The sequence below is a fragment of the Aptenodytes patagonicus genome, chromosome 2 (assembly GCF_965638725.1).
Source record: "Aptenodytes patagonicus chromosome 2, bAptPat1.pri.cur, whole genome shotgun sequence".
In the NCBI taxonomy this organism is placed as follows: domain Eukaryota; kingdom Metazoa; phylum Chordata; class Aves; order Sphenisciformes; family Spheniscidae; genus Aptenodytes; species Aptenodytes patagonicus.
In genome coordinates, this window is record NC_134950.1 from 567,921 (window position 1) to 585,989 (window position 18,069).

Genomic DNA, 18,069 nt, shown 5'->3' on the forward strand with positions numbered 1-18,069 from the left:
GGTCTAGTCTTGTTCCCCGCCTTTATTCACCAGCTGTTTTTCTGGAGGAATCTTTATTCTCGTTGGTTGATAATCATTATAATATACTTGCAACTATTTTTCTTTCGCAAATCAGAAGGATTTAGTACGTAGGTACATCTTTATTTAGGCAATTAGGTAGCTTAATAGGTACTCATTGAGGTTGATAATTTTTCCGAGGTTTTGAAAATGGTAAATGAGATCTGTGCTGGTTTTTTTTTTCCTCGAGATTAACATTAAGCTGCATTTGAATGGAAATTCAGATTCAATTGAACCAAATTAAAATAGTTTTTTAAAGTGTTTGTTTCATAATTAGAACTAATTATTGTAGAGAATTGTTTACGGATAAATTAACAGGTTATTGCTGGTCACTATGTATTTAAAACTAATGGATCCCCTGTATTTATGTTTGTATATTGGAAGAAGACACATACTTTTCTATTTTTCACTTTCAGATCACTTTATCATAGTCAGTGAACTAAATTATTTGAATAATCGAAACCAGGTTCTTTAAATAAATTAGGTCTTAAAGTAGAAAGTGTATATTTGAGATTTGACCTTTTTATTTTTAAGAAGAAAACAATAATGTTGCTATAAATTCCATAAATCAAACATTTAAATGAAATTACTTGTTTTTTTCTGTGGATTTGGGATCCTCAAGCAGCTGGTGGGTGGGGATAGAGACGTTACGGGAGATCGGAGCAGCTTCCAAGGGGAATGGTGCAGGAGCTCAGACAGCTGCTGGCATGGCTGAGGAGCACTTTTAAGCCCAAATCCTGTGTTTTGTTCTGCTGCGTGCTAAGGAACAAGGATATTGTGATTTTTTTCTTTTACTATTTCTCCCAAATCAGGGTTTTGCATTGCCACCAGGGAGGCTTGGGGTGGATGAGGTCCCTCCCGCCTCTCTGCTTCCTGATGCTGTCCATAAGCATTGCCCTGGTTATGAACTGCTCTTTCCTTGGGAATCAAATGCCAGCATGCAAATGTGATTTCTTACTATGTAAGGATTACTTTAAAAAAAAATAAGCTAAGCCTAAAGAAGATATCCAGTAGTAAAAGAAAACCATCCTTTAAGAGCCACTTGTATTGCCGTCAGCGCCAAGAAATCCTCTCCGTTTCAGTTAGCTGAAATGCCGTTGGGATGCTCTTGCTCTGCTCTTGGTTTTGTGTTTAATTTATATACATCGGATACTCTAATATTTCAAATATAGGTGCGTTTATGCAGGTGTTTGTGTGGGTTTTTTGGATCAGATGGTCTCGTGTGTTGAGTGCGCACTTGTGTGCGTAGCTTGAGGGTGTTAAATCTGAGCATCTCCTATGTGCACCGGGGTGAGTCGTCCTTGTTGCTAACCCTCACTTTCCACATTGGCTTGGAAATCTCCGTTTTTTTGATCTACTTAAGAAGAGAGCATATTTCAGTAGCAGCGCTTGCTGGCTCTTGGCTGAAGTTTTGGTGGTTTTCTTCCATTTTGAGCAGCTTTGCTGTGTTTGGAGGCAAGGAAAGTGTGTTGAGCTGGGCATCAACTGACCATTGACTGCACGTTGTCTTGCTGAGCCCTTTTCTCCCTCTTGGTCCAGTTTTTGCTTTGGGTTTACCGGGCTGTGGAAGAAACATTTCCACTTTCCAAGCGATGTGAAGTCGGTCAAGCAGAGAAGGCTGGACGAAATTTTGTATCAGAAATAGTGTGGCCAGCAGGAGTAGGGAAGTGATCGTGCCCCTGTACTCGGCACTGGTGAGGCCGCACCTCGAATACTGTGTTCAGTTTTGGGCCCCTCACTCCAAGAAGGACGTTGAGGTGCTGGAGCGTGTCCAGAGAAGGGCAACGAGGCTGGTGAGGGGTCTGGAGAACAAGTCTTCTGAGGAGCGGCTGAGGGAACTGGGGTTGTTTAGCCTGGAGAAGAGGAGGCTGAGGGGAGACCTCATCGCTCTCTACAACCACCTGAAAGGAGGTTGTAACGAGGTGGATGTCAGTCTCTTTTTCCCCGGTAAGAAGCCATAGGAGAAGAGGAAACAGCCTCAAGTTGTGCCAGGGGAGGTTTAGATTGGCTTTTAGGAAAAATTTCTTCACTGAAAGGGTTGTCAAGCATTGGAAGAGGCTGCCCAGGGAAGTGGTTGAGTCCCCATCCCTGGAGGTATTTAAAAGATGTGTAGACGTGGCGCTTAGGGACATGGTTTAGTGGTGGGCTTGGCAGTGTTAGGTTAACGGTTGGACTCGATGATCTTAAAGGTCTTTTCCAAACTAAATGATTCTATGACTCTATGAAGGACACAGTAGCTCGATGTTTAATCGTGGGAAAGAGAATAAGAAAAATCAGGCTTGGTCAACACGAGCATCTATGAAGCAGCAGCATAAAATGGCCAGACTCAGGCAAAGTTGCTGCTGCTTCGAGGGTTGCAAAGGAAGAGCCCAGATCTCAACCTACAGAGTGTTTTATCAGCCCAGGACCTTCACCCATAACGTTTTTAGCGCAAGACACTGCGATTTTCCCATTGCGCTCGGCCCCGGTGTTGGTGGTCGACCTCCGACAGCTACGACGCTGTTTTTAAACATTTTTATAGTGTTCTTCTACCCCCTTTTCATTAAAAATTTTTCTTCCCCTGTCCACCCTGGGGGTGGGGGAAAGACAACCCTCAACCTTGTGTAGTCAAGGTTATGGCGATAAATTCTATAGCATTGTCACTTCTATTCGGAGTAAATTGGCTGGCCGCTTTCGGGCTGAAGGGAAGATAATTTGCTGTAGTATTTCAAATGGATTAGAAATGGATTTGAAGGGAAAGTTCATGCCTCCCATTACAAAGGCTAGAAAGAAGACTATCTTAAGGCACTGTTCACACTCTGGCCTTCATTATCCACGCTTAATACCTTTCCTATTTTCCAGCGTTAATGAAATTTCCTGCCGGAGCAGGCCTTCTGGACGGACGGGAGGACTCTTTAGATCCGTGGGCTTGTGCGGCAGAAAGGGAATTACAAGCCCCTCGTGTCGAGGGGCCGGCGTATTCTTCAGGTCCTTGGCCTGGCTATTATCTCATTAATTTTATCCTCTTTTCTCAATACAGTTCATTTCCAAAGGCTGTCCTTTCCATTAGGGTAACACTTCAACGGAGAGCTGTGACACTGCCGCCGATGAAAAGCGATGGGGCGTTTGGCGCGGCTCCTTGCCTTCCGTTACAGCCGTCCTTCCCCTCGCCCGCCTCGCCCGTGGCTTTTCCCCACGGCCGCTGGGTCGGATGTCACTAACGGGGAGGGGGACACACACCGGCGATTGTGATGGGGCTACACAGCCGCTTGAGAGCAACAACTTGGCCTAAAAGGAAAATAGAGGTTTCCTACGGGTGAATGTTGGGCAATTAAGTTTCCCCCCCCGCTCTTCTGTATGGGCTCAGGCTCCACCGTGATTTTTCGATACAAAACATATTTTACCTTCAATTTTAAATCTCTTACAGCTCTTATAATGTACATAAATAGAATGAATATTCTAATTAATATAATAATTAATATAATAAATATTCTAATAAATAATACCGTATAAAATAACAGATGTGGCCAAAGCTGAACCTGATGCCTGCGTTCAGCTGCCGAAATCCCCCACGAAACATCGCCAGTGTTTCCCGGTGAGCGGCATCTTCTCTCCCGTTGCGTTTGCATTGGGACCCCCTGTGATGGCATGAACATCTACGGGCCGGGGGTCCACCAGCCCCAGGCTGCATCCCCCAGGCTCATCCCCCTGCAAAGTTGCACCTCAGATTTCTGGGGAGCGAAGGGTGGAGGAGGCGACCTCCGAGGTTAAAGGGGAATAAATAAAAATACAAATAGCTAAGCCCCCTGAGGGGGTGTTTAAGGTGGGTTACTGGGGCCCATCACACTCCACGGTGGGGATAACCCCCAGTAACATTGACTTTTTAGGTAGAAGGGTTTCCAGGTGAGGAGCTGGGCTGGTGCAGAGCCTCCATGGAGGCTGAAGCTGCTGGGGACATCCCTGCTCGGACACTTCCACTGCCCAGAAGGTGGAAATGGAGGTGGTCAAGCCCCCAGCGAGCTCGAGCTGAGCCCCTGGTTGAGACTTCAGTCCGGTGGCACTTGGGGCTTTGGCAGCCTGAGCTGATGCTCTGCAGGAGGTTTGCTTGGAGGCCACCTAGGTGGTCATTCTTCTACTTCAAAAATGCAACGACTACAAATTGGAGGAGGCTCAGCCCCACTCCCTTTGAAGGGTGAGATGCTTTTTGACGCTCTCTGCCAAAATCCTTGAAAAATCCCAGCGGGGACGTCCCTAACGGGAGTTACAGTGCCCGTGGTCCCTCACGTCTGGGGCTTGACTATCCCTAAGGACTGCCATAGAGGAGAGCGTGCCACTGCGCGCATCGCTGCTCCGCTCCTCTTATACTGGCTTTTTCTTTTTTTATCAATATTGCTTTATAAAAGTATAAAATGTTTTATAATCTGCAGCTGTTGCTATTTGCTCGGCAGCTGCTACCTGCTTGTTCTCTGCTCACATACCAGGGGTCAGATGCCACTGGGTAATAACTCTTGATAAATGGTGACTTTCGAACAAGGAGCGCCGGAGTGTGCAACCACTTCAACGGGTTGAGTGAGTGCAGCAAAGCGAGAAAATAAATATCCTGAGGATTTGGGGGATTTAACCAGCCGGGCTCTTAAACCGGTGCTTAAACCGGCTCTGTTTAGGCTCAGCCGGCATGAGCAGCCCCCGGGGCTGCGCACGGCTTGGGTTTGGTTGGATTTTATTGATATTACAGCCATAAGAGGGCTTTTTTCCCCTGTATTTTTTATTTTGCACCCCGCTGATGTTTTTCCAAGGAAGCGTCCTGAGGATAGGAGCAGTTCTGTATCATTTGAAGCAGAAAAACGCTGTGCTGGAGAGGTATCAAGTGATGCTCAGGGACGTCTGCCCTTGCCCGGAGAAGTGGGGAGGGTTTTGGGTGTGCGAAGCCCTGCTTGGTTAGGGACGGGCAAGGAGAACCGAAATCCATGGAACAGCTTCTTGTTCGGAGCGTGCTGTTGGTGTAGCTTTGGTGCGCCATGGTCTTTAGTGTTGGGATGTCTCGAGATACGAGGCCTGGATATTATTTCATATGTATGTATATATGTACATATGTGTCTGTGTGTGTATATATATGATAATATAATATGTATTATAATAGATAATATTATATATAATGTAATATATGTGATAATATATGGGATTGAATATATATAAATTTATATTTTATATATATAGAATTTATAGTCTATATATTGAAATACATATTAGCTATAGATAATATGTATAGATATATAGAGATATCTATATAGGTTTAGGTATAGATAGAGATACCTATATAGGTATAGATATGGATATAGATAGAGACAGAGATATCTCTATATATCTGTCTCTATATAACTATATAGATATCTATTTCAATATATATTGAATATATCTCTATATAGATATTATATATCATATGTAGATATATCTATAGATGGAATCTCTATATAGATATAGAGATTATATATAGATATATATAGTTTTATGTATAACATATATAAGATATGTCTATATATAGTCTCTATATTTCTATATATATCTATATAAATTATTATGTGTATTATTAGATTATATATATCTCTGTAGATATCTCTATATCTCTATTTTTTAATATATATTCATATATATATGTGTGTGTGTGTATGTGTATATATATAATGGGATGTCTCTGTTAAATGCAAAGGAGGCAGAAAGGCTTTGATCTGAAGCTTTGGGTTTGGGGCAGTAACAAGGTCTTGCTCCCGACGGAGCCGGAGCTTTGAGCGCCCTCCCCTCCTCGCTCCGGCTGCGCAAGGGCAGGGGGCTTCCCAGTGCCAGCACGGCCCAGGGCTGGGGGCTCGGGGCTGGGGGATGCCAGCGCAGCAAAACCCCCACGCCCTGGGCGCTGCCTCCGCTGCGCAACGGCCGGGCCTCTCCCTGCAAACCGGAGCAGGGAACGTGGGTGAGCCTGGGGCTTCCTCCCCTCCCCAAACTAACTAAAAGAAAATATTAAATCTAGAATTATTATATATATAAAATAATATCTATATATGATATCTGTCATCTCTAGATATTACTGGATACATATAATTCAATACATATTCAATATATATATTCAATAATATCTGAATAATATAAAATACTAAAAATAACACTATTTCCGGGCCTCGTATCTCTATCAATTATCTCTAGATATTATTGAATATATATATAATTCAATATATGTATTTATAATATTTATATACATATTCAATATGTATTTAGTATATATATTCAATAATATCTAGAGATAATTGATAGGTAATAATATATAGATTTTTATATATAAGTATCTATATATTATTATCTATACTATATAGATAATACATTTCAATACAGGTATTCAGTATATATCCAATAATATGTATATTGATGTGTAGATATATCTACAGATAGATATATATTATCCACAGATTATATGTATAGAATATATATAGTATTATATATATTCAATAATAGCTATATATTTTTATATATAAATATATTTAAAATATATAATATGTATTGTATATATGATATATGTATAATATATGTATTATGCATATATACACATGTATATGAAATAATATCCAGGCCTCATGTCTCGATTGGTAACAGTTTATAGGTGTTCTTCCGTGTTGTCTATGTCAAAATCGAATTAAATACATCTCCGGTCACTGACCATTCCCCTGGTGCTGCATGTATCCAGGGATTACGGATACAGCAAGCAAATGCTCGGTCTCTGACTCTTATTCTAACTATTTCCTTCGCAATCAGCAGTTCTGGCTGTCTCTGTCCTGCAGACCTGGGAGCTTTCAGGAGGCTTTTTTCCAGCTGTGTTTTCTGAAGAAGACCTTATGGAGCCTCCTTGAAGGGACCGATGCTTATAGCTCAGTGCTGGGCAAAACAGGTGCCCAAAAGCCATCAGCACTGCAGATCCCGTGGATGGTGGTGTGGAGCATCCTGGTGCCCTCCCGGAGCTGCTTTGCTGGGAGGAAGAGGAGGAGGAGGAGGAGGAGGAGAGCTGGAGCTGGGATGGGTCTTGGCACAGCCGCTGTGGTGCTTTGCTGTATTACGATACCTTTATTAGAATCACAGAATGGTTTGGGTTGGGAGGGACCTTCAAAGGTCATCTAGTCCAACCCCCCTGCCGTGGGCAGGGACATCTTCAACTAGATCAGGTTGCTCGGAGCCCCGTCCAACCTGACCTGGAATGTTTCCAGGGATGGGGCATCCACCACCTCTCTGGGCAACCTGGTCCAGTCTCTCACCACCCTCATCATAAAAAAATGTCTTCCTTATATCTAGTCTGAATCTACCCTTTTTTAGTTTAAAACCGTTACCCCTTGTCCTATAGCTACAGGCCCTACTAAAAAGTCTGTCCCCATCTTTCTTAGAAGCCTCCTTTAAGTATTGAAAGGCCACAAGAAGGTCTCCCCGGAGCCTTCTCTTCTCCAGGCTGAACAACCCCAACTCTCTCAGCCTTTCCTCATACCAGAGCTGTTCCAGCCCTGTGATCATTTTTCTGGCCTCCTCTGGACCTGCTCCAAGAGGTCCATGTCTGTCTTGTGCTGGGGACCCCAGAGCTGGACGCAGTGCTCCAGGGGGGTTCTCAGGACGGGTCAGCAGAGGGGGAGAATCACCTCCCTTGACCTGCTGGCCATTAAGTACCTGATATCATTTTTATCGGCTGCATTAGGCCACCGTTACAGCCATGAGACCTTTCTCCAGGTGCTGCAGCCAACGCTGGCTGCTACCTTGGGCTTGCAGAGGTTTGCTGTGAGCTGCTGGATGGTCCATGGGTGGCCCTAGTGTCCCTCCTGCCATCGGTACCTTCAGACAACGATGCCACCACTATGGCTCTTTGCAAGTAACCTGGTTTTGTAAAAATTACAACTTGATGCTTCTCTCCGGAGCAGTTTCATGAGGACCAAGCCCTTGGGGAAACGGGAAGCGGGGCAGCAGCTTCTTTGTGCATTCCTTCTGCAAAATACAGGCAGCAATTCTCCGAGCTCAGTAGCCAGTGGCAACAGCCCGATGAAATGAATAGGCTGTCGCGCTAAGCACTAAGAAATGTAACTATTACATTTTACAATTCTCTTTTTCTTTGCAGCACATGTTCATTTAAAGGTAATGCTCTCTGGGGTTTGCATTCTGCTGATAGGATAGCGGGATCTTAATTTACAGATATTCTCCAGTAATGCGCGGTTTATATACGTTCTGCTAATAGCATTATGAGCATAGTTTGGACTAATACAAAATTAGAGCTCTAATTTACATAAACAAATTACTGTTTGGATTAGCGCTAAATGGGGAAGACGACTGATATTTGAGCAGATTTGATTTGGCTGCAACGGCTCTTGTTTGTATAACGGCGTATGTACGAAAATGAGCTGGGTGGCTCCGCGCGGGTTGGAAGGGAGGTGGGACGGTGCGTTAGATGCCAGGTTATGAACTGGAGGGGTTTTTGGTGGCAGATGAGCCCCTCTGGAACATATTTGTCCCCAGGGTGTCACTTCAGAGCTTACTGATCCTTCAGAATAACCTTATGGGCAGCGCTAACTGGATTGCAGCTCCCGACCCATCGCCGTCCCGCTGACTCGCTACAGGGTTTGTGGATGTAGGGGAGAGATGGGGAGGTGGAGAAGGGTCCCCAGCGCTGCCCGCTTGACCCCGCTTGGGTCCCAGCATCTGCTCCAGGCGATAGATGGGGGACAGCAGCGGTCTTGGGTGACTCGTCCCATGCAGGGATGTAGCAAAACCCTTGCAAGAGCCAGACTGGGGGGGGGGGAATAATAATAATAATATCAAAGTTATAGTACATAATAATAATAATAATAATAATACCAAAAATATCAAAGCTTGTAGAGCTCCGTAAAACTTGGCTAAGCTCAGGGGAGGTTCCACATTGCATCACCTCCATCCTCAGGCAGCTGAGGGTTTGCTCATAAAGCAGCAGCTCCTTGCGATATCTTCCCTAGTTTGGGCTTACTTTGACTTTATCGTTTTCTTGCAGATCCCCGCTATTAAACCAAATGCGCCCGTCGCCTCAAGGTGGCAAGTCCCAGCACGTGCAACAGAGATGGAGGAGCAAAGGCTATCGCTGCATCGGCGGGGTGATGTACCGAGTATCGGCGAATAAACTCTCCAAGACTTCCAGCACCCCTGGCCGGGGCAGAGACCTGAGCACCAAGAGCCCTGGCAGAGCAGGTGAGCAGCAAGAATTTGTCCCGGTCTGTGTCCAAAATCCGTTGATGTCCCAGCTTCAGCGCTGAGGTCGGCTTTTAGCTGCTTATTCCCAGCCCGCGTGTTGCAACTCATCCTCTGGCCTTGCAGGAGCCCAGACGCAAAGGTGACGGGCATCCCATCATTCCCAAAGCGCATCCCCCGGCTCTTCTTGCTTTACAGTAGCACTGAAGGGAAAATAATGTAGAAGAAATGAAAGGTTTCAGAAAATTGAGGTTTTTCTTAACTCGGGCTTAGTTCAAGCTTGTAGAGACACGCTGTTAAACTTGTTTCTTTTTTTAACCTGAGCAAGGTCTTGGGCAGTTTCAAATGGCACCGCAAGGTTAAACGTATTTGAGGTGCTCATCAAATTGCATCCAATATTGACCTAAGAAAGATGGGAGGATCATTCTGCAGGTAACTATGAAACAGGCATTTTGACGCAGTTACTGGCTTTACATTTAGCTTCAATTAAATTTGTGTTTCAGCTCCTCTTGTACTTGATGCCTCAAGTGTGGCTCTTGGGCAAGACCAGGTTTTTAACTGTGCTTAAAGTATTTTTTTGAGTTTCTACTTGAGGTCAAATATTTTTGCTCCGTAACTGCTTTATGGACAAATTTTGGGGACAGATAAGCGGGGAAAGGCAAAGCCAATGGTTTTGTGCTATTGATTTTCTTTGCTGGAAGGATGAAGGGTGTGGAGACGAGTATCTTCATGGATGATGCTATGAATGAGGCAACTTAATGCCAAAGTCATTTTACATACAGTGGGAAAGTGGATGAAGAGGGGCAATAAATAGCGCAGTGTCGTTGAGAGGTGCAGCCTCTGAAACTGCCTGCACCCCGATTCGTATGAGCATTATGGGGCTCTGTATGTTAGGGAGTGTTTCGATTGTCTAGAGCTCAACGATTGTGATGATGATACGGTCGAGTGTTTATGGGTAAAGATGAGGGGGAAGGCCAACAAGGCAGATATCCTGCTGGGAGTCTGTTACAGACCACCCAACCAGGATGAAGAGGTGGATGAAGCGTTCTACAAGCAGCTGGCAGAAGTCTCTCAATCGCTAGCCCTTGTTCTCGTGGGGGACTTCAACTTCCCGGACGTCTGCTAGAAATACAACATGGCAGAGAGGAAACAGTCTGGGAGGTTCCTGGAGTGTGTGGAAGACAACTTCCTGACACAGCTGGTGAGTGAGCCTACCAGGGGAGGTGCCTCGCTTGACCTGCTGTTTACAAACAGAGAAGGACTGGTGGGAGATGTGGTGGTCAGAGGCCATCTTGGGCTTAGCAACCATGAAATGGTAGAATTCTCCATTCTTGGTGAAGTAAGGAGCGGGGGCAGCAAAACCGCAACCGTGGACTTCCAGAGGGCAGACTTTGGCCTGTTCAGGACGCTGGTTGAGAGAGTCCCGTGGGAGATGGTCCTGAAAGGCAAAGGGGTCCAGGAAGGCTGGACGATCTTCAAGAAGGAAGTCTTAAAGGTGCAGGAGCAGGCTGTCCCCATGTGCCATAAGAAGAACGGGCTGGGAAGATGACCAGCCTGGCTGAACAGGGAGCTCTTGCTGGGACTCAGGAAAAAAAGGAGAGTTTGCCACTTGTGGCAGAAGGGGCAGGCAGCTCAAGAAGAGTACAGGGATCTCGTTGGGTCGTGCAGAGAGGAAATGAGAAAGGCAAAAGCCCAGCTAGAACGCAATCTGGCCGCTGTCATTAGAGACAATAAAAAATGTTTTTACAAATATATTAATGACAAGAAGAGAGCCAAGGAGAATCTCCATCCTTTATTGGATGCAGGGGGGAACATTGCCACCGAGGATAAGGAAAAGGCTGAGGTACTCAATGCCTTCTTTGCCTCAGCCTTTAACAGTTGGACCAGTTATCCTCAGGGTACTCGGCCCCCTGAGCTGGAAGACAGGGATGGCAAGCAGGATGAACCCCCCGTAATCCAGGAGGAAGCAGTTAATGACCTGCTACGCCACCTGGATGCTCACAAGTCTATGGGGCCGGATGGGATCCACCTGAGAGTGCTGAGGGAGCTGGCAGAGGTGCTCGCCAAGCCGCTCTCCATCATCTATCAGCAGTCGTGGTTAACGGGGGAGGTCCCAGGTGACTGGAGGCTTGCCAATGTGACGCCCATCTACAAGAAGGGCCGGAAGGAGGATCCGGGGAACTACAGGCCTGTCAGCCTGACCTCGGTGCCGGGGAAGATGATGGAGTGGCTCATCTTGAGGGCGCTCACAAGGCATGTGCGGGACAACCAGGGGATCAGGCCCAGCCAGCACAGGTTCATGAAAGGCAGGTTCTGCTTGACTAACCTGATCTCCTTCTATGACCAGGTGACCCGCCTAGTGGATGAGGGAAAGGCTGTGGATGTGGTCTACCTGAACTTCAGTAAGGCCTTTGGCACTGTCTCCCACATCATTCTCCTGGAGAAACTGGCTGCTTACAGCTTGGACGGGTGTACTCTGCGCTGGGTCAAAAACTGGCTGGACGGCCAGGCCCAGAGAGTTGTGGTGAATGGAGTTCAATCCAGTTGGCGGCCGGTCACGAGCGGTGTTCCCCAGGGCTCAGTATTGGGCCAGTTCTGTTCAATATCTTTATCAATGATCTGGATGAGGGGATTGAGTGCACCCTCAGTAAGTTTGCAGACGACACCAAGTTGGGTGGGAGTGTTGATCTGCTCGAGGGTAGGAAGGCTCTGCAGAGGGACCTGGACAGGCTGGATCGATGGGCCCAGGCCAACTGTATGAAGTTCAACAAGGCCAAGTGCCGGGTCCTGCACTTCGGCCACAACAACCCCATGTAGCGCTACAGGCTTGGGGAAGAGTGGCTGGAAAGCTGCCTGTCGGAAAAGGACCTGGGGGTGCTGGTCGACAGCCGGCTGAACATGAGCCGGCAGTGTGCCCAGGCGGCCAAGAAGGCCAATGGCATCCTGGCCTGTATCAGAAAGAGTGTGGCCAGCAGGAGCAGGGCAGTGATCGTGCCCCTGTACTCAGCACTGGTGAGGCCGCCCCTTGAATACTGTGTTCAGTTTTGGGCCCCTCACTCCAAGAAGGACGTTGAGGTGCTGGAGCGTGTCCAGAGAAGGGCAACGAGGCTGGTGAGGGGTCTGGAGAACAAGTCTTCTGAGGAGTGGCTGAGGGAACTGGGGTTGTTTAGCCTGGAGAAAAGGAGGCTGAGGGGAGACCTCATCGCTCTCTACAACTCCCTGAAAGGAGGTTGTAGCGAGGTGGGGGTCGGTCTCTTCTCCCAAGTAACAAGCGATAGGACGAGAGGAAACGGCCTCAAGTTGCGCCAGGGGAGGTTTAGATTGGATGTGAGGAAAAATTTCTTTACTGCAAGAGTGGTTAAACATTGGAACAGGCTGCCCAGGGAAGTGGTTGAGTCCCCATCCCTGGAGGTATTTAAAAGACGTGTAGATGAGGCGCTTAGGGACATGGTTTAGTGGGCATGGTGGCGTTGGGTTGACGGTTGGACTCGATGATCTTAGAGGTCTTTTCCAACCTTAATGATTCTACGATTCTATGATTATGTGGCGTCCTGGGTAGTTTTAAACCCACAAAGAACAGAGATTAGGGAGGGAAGGAGCTTTGTGCAGGCACAAACATCCCATCAGCAGGAGAGCTGAGCAGCTCTGGGAAGTTTGAAAAGCATGAGGAAAATTAGGAGCAAAGAGCAACATCTCAATAAAGAGTAAATAACTCCCCCTGACACTCGCACTCAGCTGCTAAGTGGCATTGGAGAGAAAATGGAGAGGGCAAAGTGACGGGCAGGCAGAAGAGGGATGGCCAGGCAGGATAAATCCTTACTGCACATCTTCGCTGGTGGGGAAGAGGACAGAGATTTAGCTTAAACTGCGGATTAGCTGCCCCGGCCACCAGGTGATGGGAAATTAAGACGCCTGCAGATGATGACAGAGATGAGGATGCTGCGGTGGCCGAGGGGGCGCGGAGCCGATGGAGCATCGCTTTCAGGTAATCTCCCTTCTGAGAGCATTAAGGGGATGCTCAGCAAGTGTTTTGGGGATGGTTTGCTGGTGTTTTTGCAACTCAGCTCTGCTCAGGACAGATTTTTGGTGGCTGACTAGCCTGCAACATCCTCCTCACTGCTGGCTCTGCAAATAGGTATGTGCACGCTCGTGAGCGTGCGTCCATATGGCTTGTTTGGAAGTCTGCGATCCTACCTGCGTGCTGTTAATCCTTGGCTTTGATGCTGCGTCTGGAGGAGGATGGGCAAGGATCAGCCTTCGGAAGCGTAGAAAAAAAGGCCATAAAGTGAGCTTGAGGGGTCTGTAGAGAAGCAAATCCTGGTGTCAGTGATGTCGGATTTTTTCAAGAGCTTTGCTAACGGCAGTGGGATTTTCCGAAGTGTCTGAATCAGGGTAATCAGCTGCACAAAACCAACTCGAGGGTGGTTCTGCCATAAGCACCATCCCCGGGCATTGAAGCTGTCACCGAAGGCAGAAAACATCTTGCTGGAGTGCAAGAAAAGGGATGAAACCCTCAAGATGTGAGCAGGGAAGATGTTAGATGGAGCAGGTCTGGTTTTGGGGCCAGGTTTCAGGACAGAGTTGGACCACTGGGAAGGGTCCAGCGGCAAAGTGATGGCTGGAAGGACTGTAGAAGTGGAGGACCTGGGTCTGTGCAATCTGAAAGAGGAGGAGATGGAGGGGCTGCAGGTCCTCAAGCTCATGAAGAGCTGCCAAGCAAAGGAAGGATGTCTTCTCCATAGCCAGGTGGAGCAGCCAAAAACCAAGGGGCTTAAACTGTTCCAGGAAGGGTTCAGGAAGAGCTTTCCTAGGATGAGGATTATGAAGTGCTGGAGTAAGTTGGCTGGGTTGACTCTGAAGTCTCCATTGTTGGGATTTTTTAAAGAACAGGTTACACGAACTTCTGTTTGGGGAGGACACAGGCGGAGTAGGTCCTGCCTTGCAGCAAGGAGATGGACTTGACTCGAGCTGCTGCCTAATTTCCAGTCGATGCATTGGTGGCTTTAATTTAGGTGCTGGGAGATGGTGGGAGGACTTGACTGTCCACCACTATGCTTAAATCACTATTTCTGCTGCTGTTTGGAGCACCAGCGTTTCCAAGGCAGTTTTTCCCAAGCCCAGATCTTGCGCATGCCATATTTAAAATGCTTGTTTCCAACTATTGTTTTTATTTATATAAGTGCAAGAAAGTCTCTAAATTTGTCTGGCTGCTGGGAAACAGCAAAGTCATGCGTAGGCGACGCAGCAAAGGCTGATGGATTCAGCCTGTCCATGAATATCCACCGCTGGGCTGGGACCAAGCGGAGAAACGCCAGCCCAGAGTGCAATTTCTGGCAGAGGGATTGAGCCAAAGGTTTGACGGGAGGATTTTTGCGAATTCAGGCATTGGCATTGCTCTTGGGGTTTTGCTGGGGGGGATTTTGGGTATGGGGAAAACCCTGGGGCTCGAGCCTTGCAAGGAAACAGCAATGATTTTCATGGGATTTAGTTTGCAGAGGTGACCTAAAGCAGCTTTAAAAAGCAAAGGATCCGTAAAAGGCACAGGGTGAGTGTGCACCAACAAGCACTGGATACTTCTGTGGATACTTTTCCCCCTTTTTGATCTCGGTTTTAAAACAATGAGACTTTCATGGAGATGTGCAACTGTCTTGAGGTTAGCAGGTCAGACCTGCCGGCCGGTGGTGAGGAGGGAGCTGCTCCCCATCGTGGCTTTATCAGGGGTGGTGGGGCGCGGAGGAGATGTGATCCCCTCCCATCTTTCCTTCCCCACGTCCTTTAGTGAGGTCTCGTTTAGAGAACGAGGTTTAATTAGTCCCGCTTTGGGACAGAAGGTCCCTTCCAGGGTTATTTTCTATAAAATACAAACCCATCTAGTGGTTTTTTTTAAGACATTTATTATTTTGCTGTAGTCTCCTTCCCCCTGCCACGCAGCACATTGGGTTTGTAGCCATAAAGCCCTAGTAACTGGTGTGCGTCAGTATTTCCATGTCATCTTTCAGCTCTCGCCATAATTCATCCTCCTTCGCAAGGATGGATTCAACAGATACCAGCGTCTCTTGCTGTACGATAACTGGGGCTGGCAGGGCGGAAGATTTGTGTGTGCTCATCGGGTACGAGCCTTCACATGTTTACTCAATGCTCTGTGTTTTCAACACTTGACAAAGTTTATTTAAAAGATGAAAAAAACAGCTTTTCCTTTCCCTTCCAGTGCCAGACGCTGTGTGTTTGGGGTAGCAGAGAGATGGGAAACGCTTCTGACAGTTTAATAGCTTGGAGTTTACTTACAGTGGGTTATAATTCTGCTGTTTGCCTGAATTTATTGGGTTGGTATTTTGTCTCTTCGTGGCCTGACTACAATAAAAAACACGATGCTGGTTGCTGCGGCTGATCCATCAGTGCCGTCGTACTATCCCTGCCAGGCGAGTGGGATGGGCAATTGTTTTGAAGCTGGTGGTAAGTTAAAATTTGGTCTTGGGGATACACCTCCTGCAGCCCTGCGGTGTATCGGGGTCAATCCTGGGGCTACCAGGAGCGATAAAGCAACTCATCCGTCTCCCGGCGCAAGGAGGAGAGCAGGGGTTTTGCCACGGCTCATCTGCAAACCGCTTCATTACCGGTGGCACAGCGTGGGGGACACCCGGCTTGGGGACAGGGAAAGCATCATTGCAAACCCAGGAAAAGTTTCTGAAGGTGTTTTCAGCGTAAAGAAGCTGCCTGAAGTGATTCGTGTTTTTGGACATCACAGTGGTCCGTGCAGCTGCTGAGAACTATGCTCTCATCACACGTGTGGCTCTGCTCCCAAAGGGCTTGCTGCAAGTTCTGTGCTTGTCTCCTGAACGCTACAGATGAATTATAGAAATATAAAGACTTTTTACTTTCCCAGCCAGCTGGTGAGCTGAGATGTACCGTAACTCAGCCACTTGAGCAAGGGTGGAAGAGGCTCAGAAGAAAACATCTAGCTGCAAACGCAGGGCTCGGACACCCGCTCCTTGTCCCCGTGCAGGACGAAGATGCAGTATCAGACATGGAAAAGCCCTTTACCCCTGGGATGGTGTTGGCAGTAACTAGTATTTCTAGTTATATATTTTTCACTTTGCAGAAGTATTAGAAAATAGGCAGCGGGACGGTGTGGAAAGCATTCGATACGTTGCAATTAATTAAGCAAGCGTAATAATTGGGTTTCTCCGCTCACAACGAACCTCTCCTTCATTTCTTTCTACGGCTGCTAAGGTGTTATTCAGACACTTGAGGAATTTCCATGAAATTGGGGAAAGAAGCAAAAGGTCCTGGCAACATAGCATTTCACAAAGAAATTTGAAAGGGAAAATAACAAAAAACCCAGAGCCCTGTACAAGATTGAAAGCAGCAGAAACCAAATTAAGGTTTGACATTGTCCAGAAAGCAGCCCTGACCCCAATCTAGGCATGAGCCGCCGCCGCCGTGGTGAGAAGTATTGTACACCGTGAGCTGGGGCTGACTCCGGTGGTGTTTTGCCGGTGTCCAGGCTGCTTTCCATGGGCAAACCCTCACCTGCACGACTTCCTTGGATGGGGTTTTGCCTCCTGGGAAGCATGCGGGAGCCCTGGTGCGACAAAAGGCTGGTGGCTTTGGGGACACTAGCGTGGCTGGGCTTTGCCCGCCGGAGGGATGCTCATCGGTGGCAGCCAGCCCCTTGAGCAGCGTGATTTTATTTATTGGTGGTTTTCAATTTTTCTCCGCAACCGTAGGATGGAGAAGCCTTGGAGGTACCCATGTTCTCCCATGATTGCTGAGCTCCCAAAGGTGGAGGTTTAAGAGGAGCTTTAAGTTCTCCTGAGCTGCCACCACGCCCAATACAGCTGTGACGGTGGCATGGCTATGGCTCTGACTGCAGAGGAGCAAATTATTTCTAAACACATGGTTGAGTTCAACCCTCCAGGGCTGAGGGTCTTTCCCTGCATCTAGACACTCTCCCTCCCTCCATCCTGCTGCGTAACATCCCTCCTGCCTCAGTTTCCGCACCCTGCTGCGACAGCATCTTAGTGCACAGCTGGGGAGACTGAAGATGCGAGCTCCTCCGCTGCATCACGCTGAAGACGGATGACTGATGCTCGTAAACACGATTTCAGATGCGGTGGGAGAACTCCACGCTCGGCGAAAGGAGGAGGAAGATAACCATGGCGCAGGGAGCCATGTGCTGGAAGAAAGCGCGCTCTCGGCTCCTTGTTTACCAACTAATTTTAGAAGTGCTGAGGGCTGCAGAAATGCACTTTCCGCCTTTGCGAGGATGATAAAGTGCTCAGCACCGCCGTTGGGCCAGCCGAGGGCTTGCGTGAACAATGCTCCCTCCTCTGAGCCACTCGGCTTTTTCAAAAAGGAAGGGAAGATTTAAGACTGGAACATTTCCACCACCCATCGTCTGCCACCTCTGCTTGGTGGCACTTTTAATGCAGGTGATCAAATAGGAATTAGGGAGCATTCACCCCGGTGTGCTGGGGCTTTGCCTTTTCCCCCTGTCCATGGCTGTTAGAGCAGCTCACCTGGTGTGTGGGAGCATCCCAAGCTGCAGTAGCTTGTTTGCCTGTCGTGGCCTCAACTTTCCTGCCTTCTTTCTGCAAAACACCTTGAATGTGTTGGGACCAAGTGGTGGAGGGGTAAGGAAGAAGTTGGTGGAGGAGAGGCCAACCCAATGCACCAAGGTGGGAGAACAGCGAAAACTGGAGTGTTGCTTTCCTCAGGTTTCAGCTGGTTTTCGTGTCGCTTGTGCTGGGGCCCACTTGTGCTCAGCCCCTTCGAGCTGAATTCCTTGGTTTTGGGATTGCT

The 18,069-nt window shown here is 47.6% G+C and overlaps 1 protein-coding gene across 1 annotated transcript in view; it reads left to right on the plus strand.

Annotated features, from left to right (window-relative positions):
* The window catches only part of ZC3H3 (zinc finger CCCH-type containing 3), a 185,514-nt gene that overhangs the window by 115,075 nt on the left and 52,370 nt on the right, over positions 1-18,069 (plus strand). Inside the window, exon 5 of the mRNA XM_076328983.1 lies at positions 9,074-9,267. Within this exon, the coding sequence (XP_076185098.1) occupies positions 9,074-9,267 (194 nt within the window). The remainder of the gene's footprint in view (positions 1-9,073; positions 9,268-18,069) is intronic.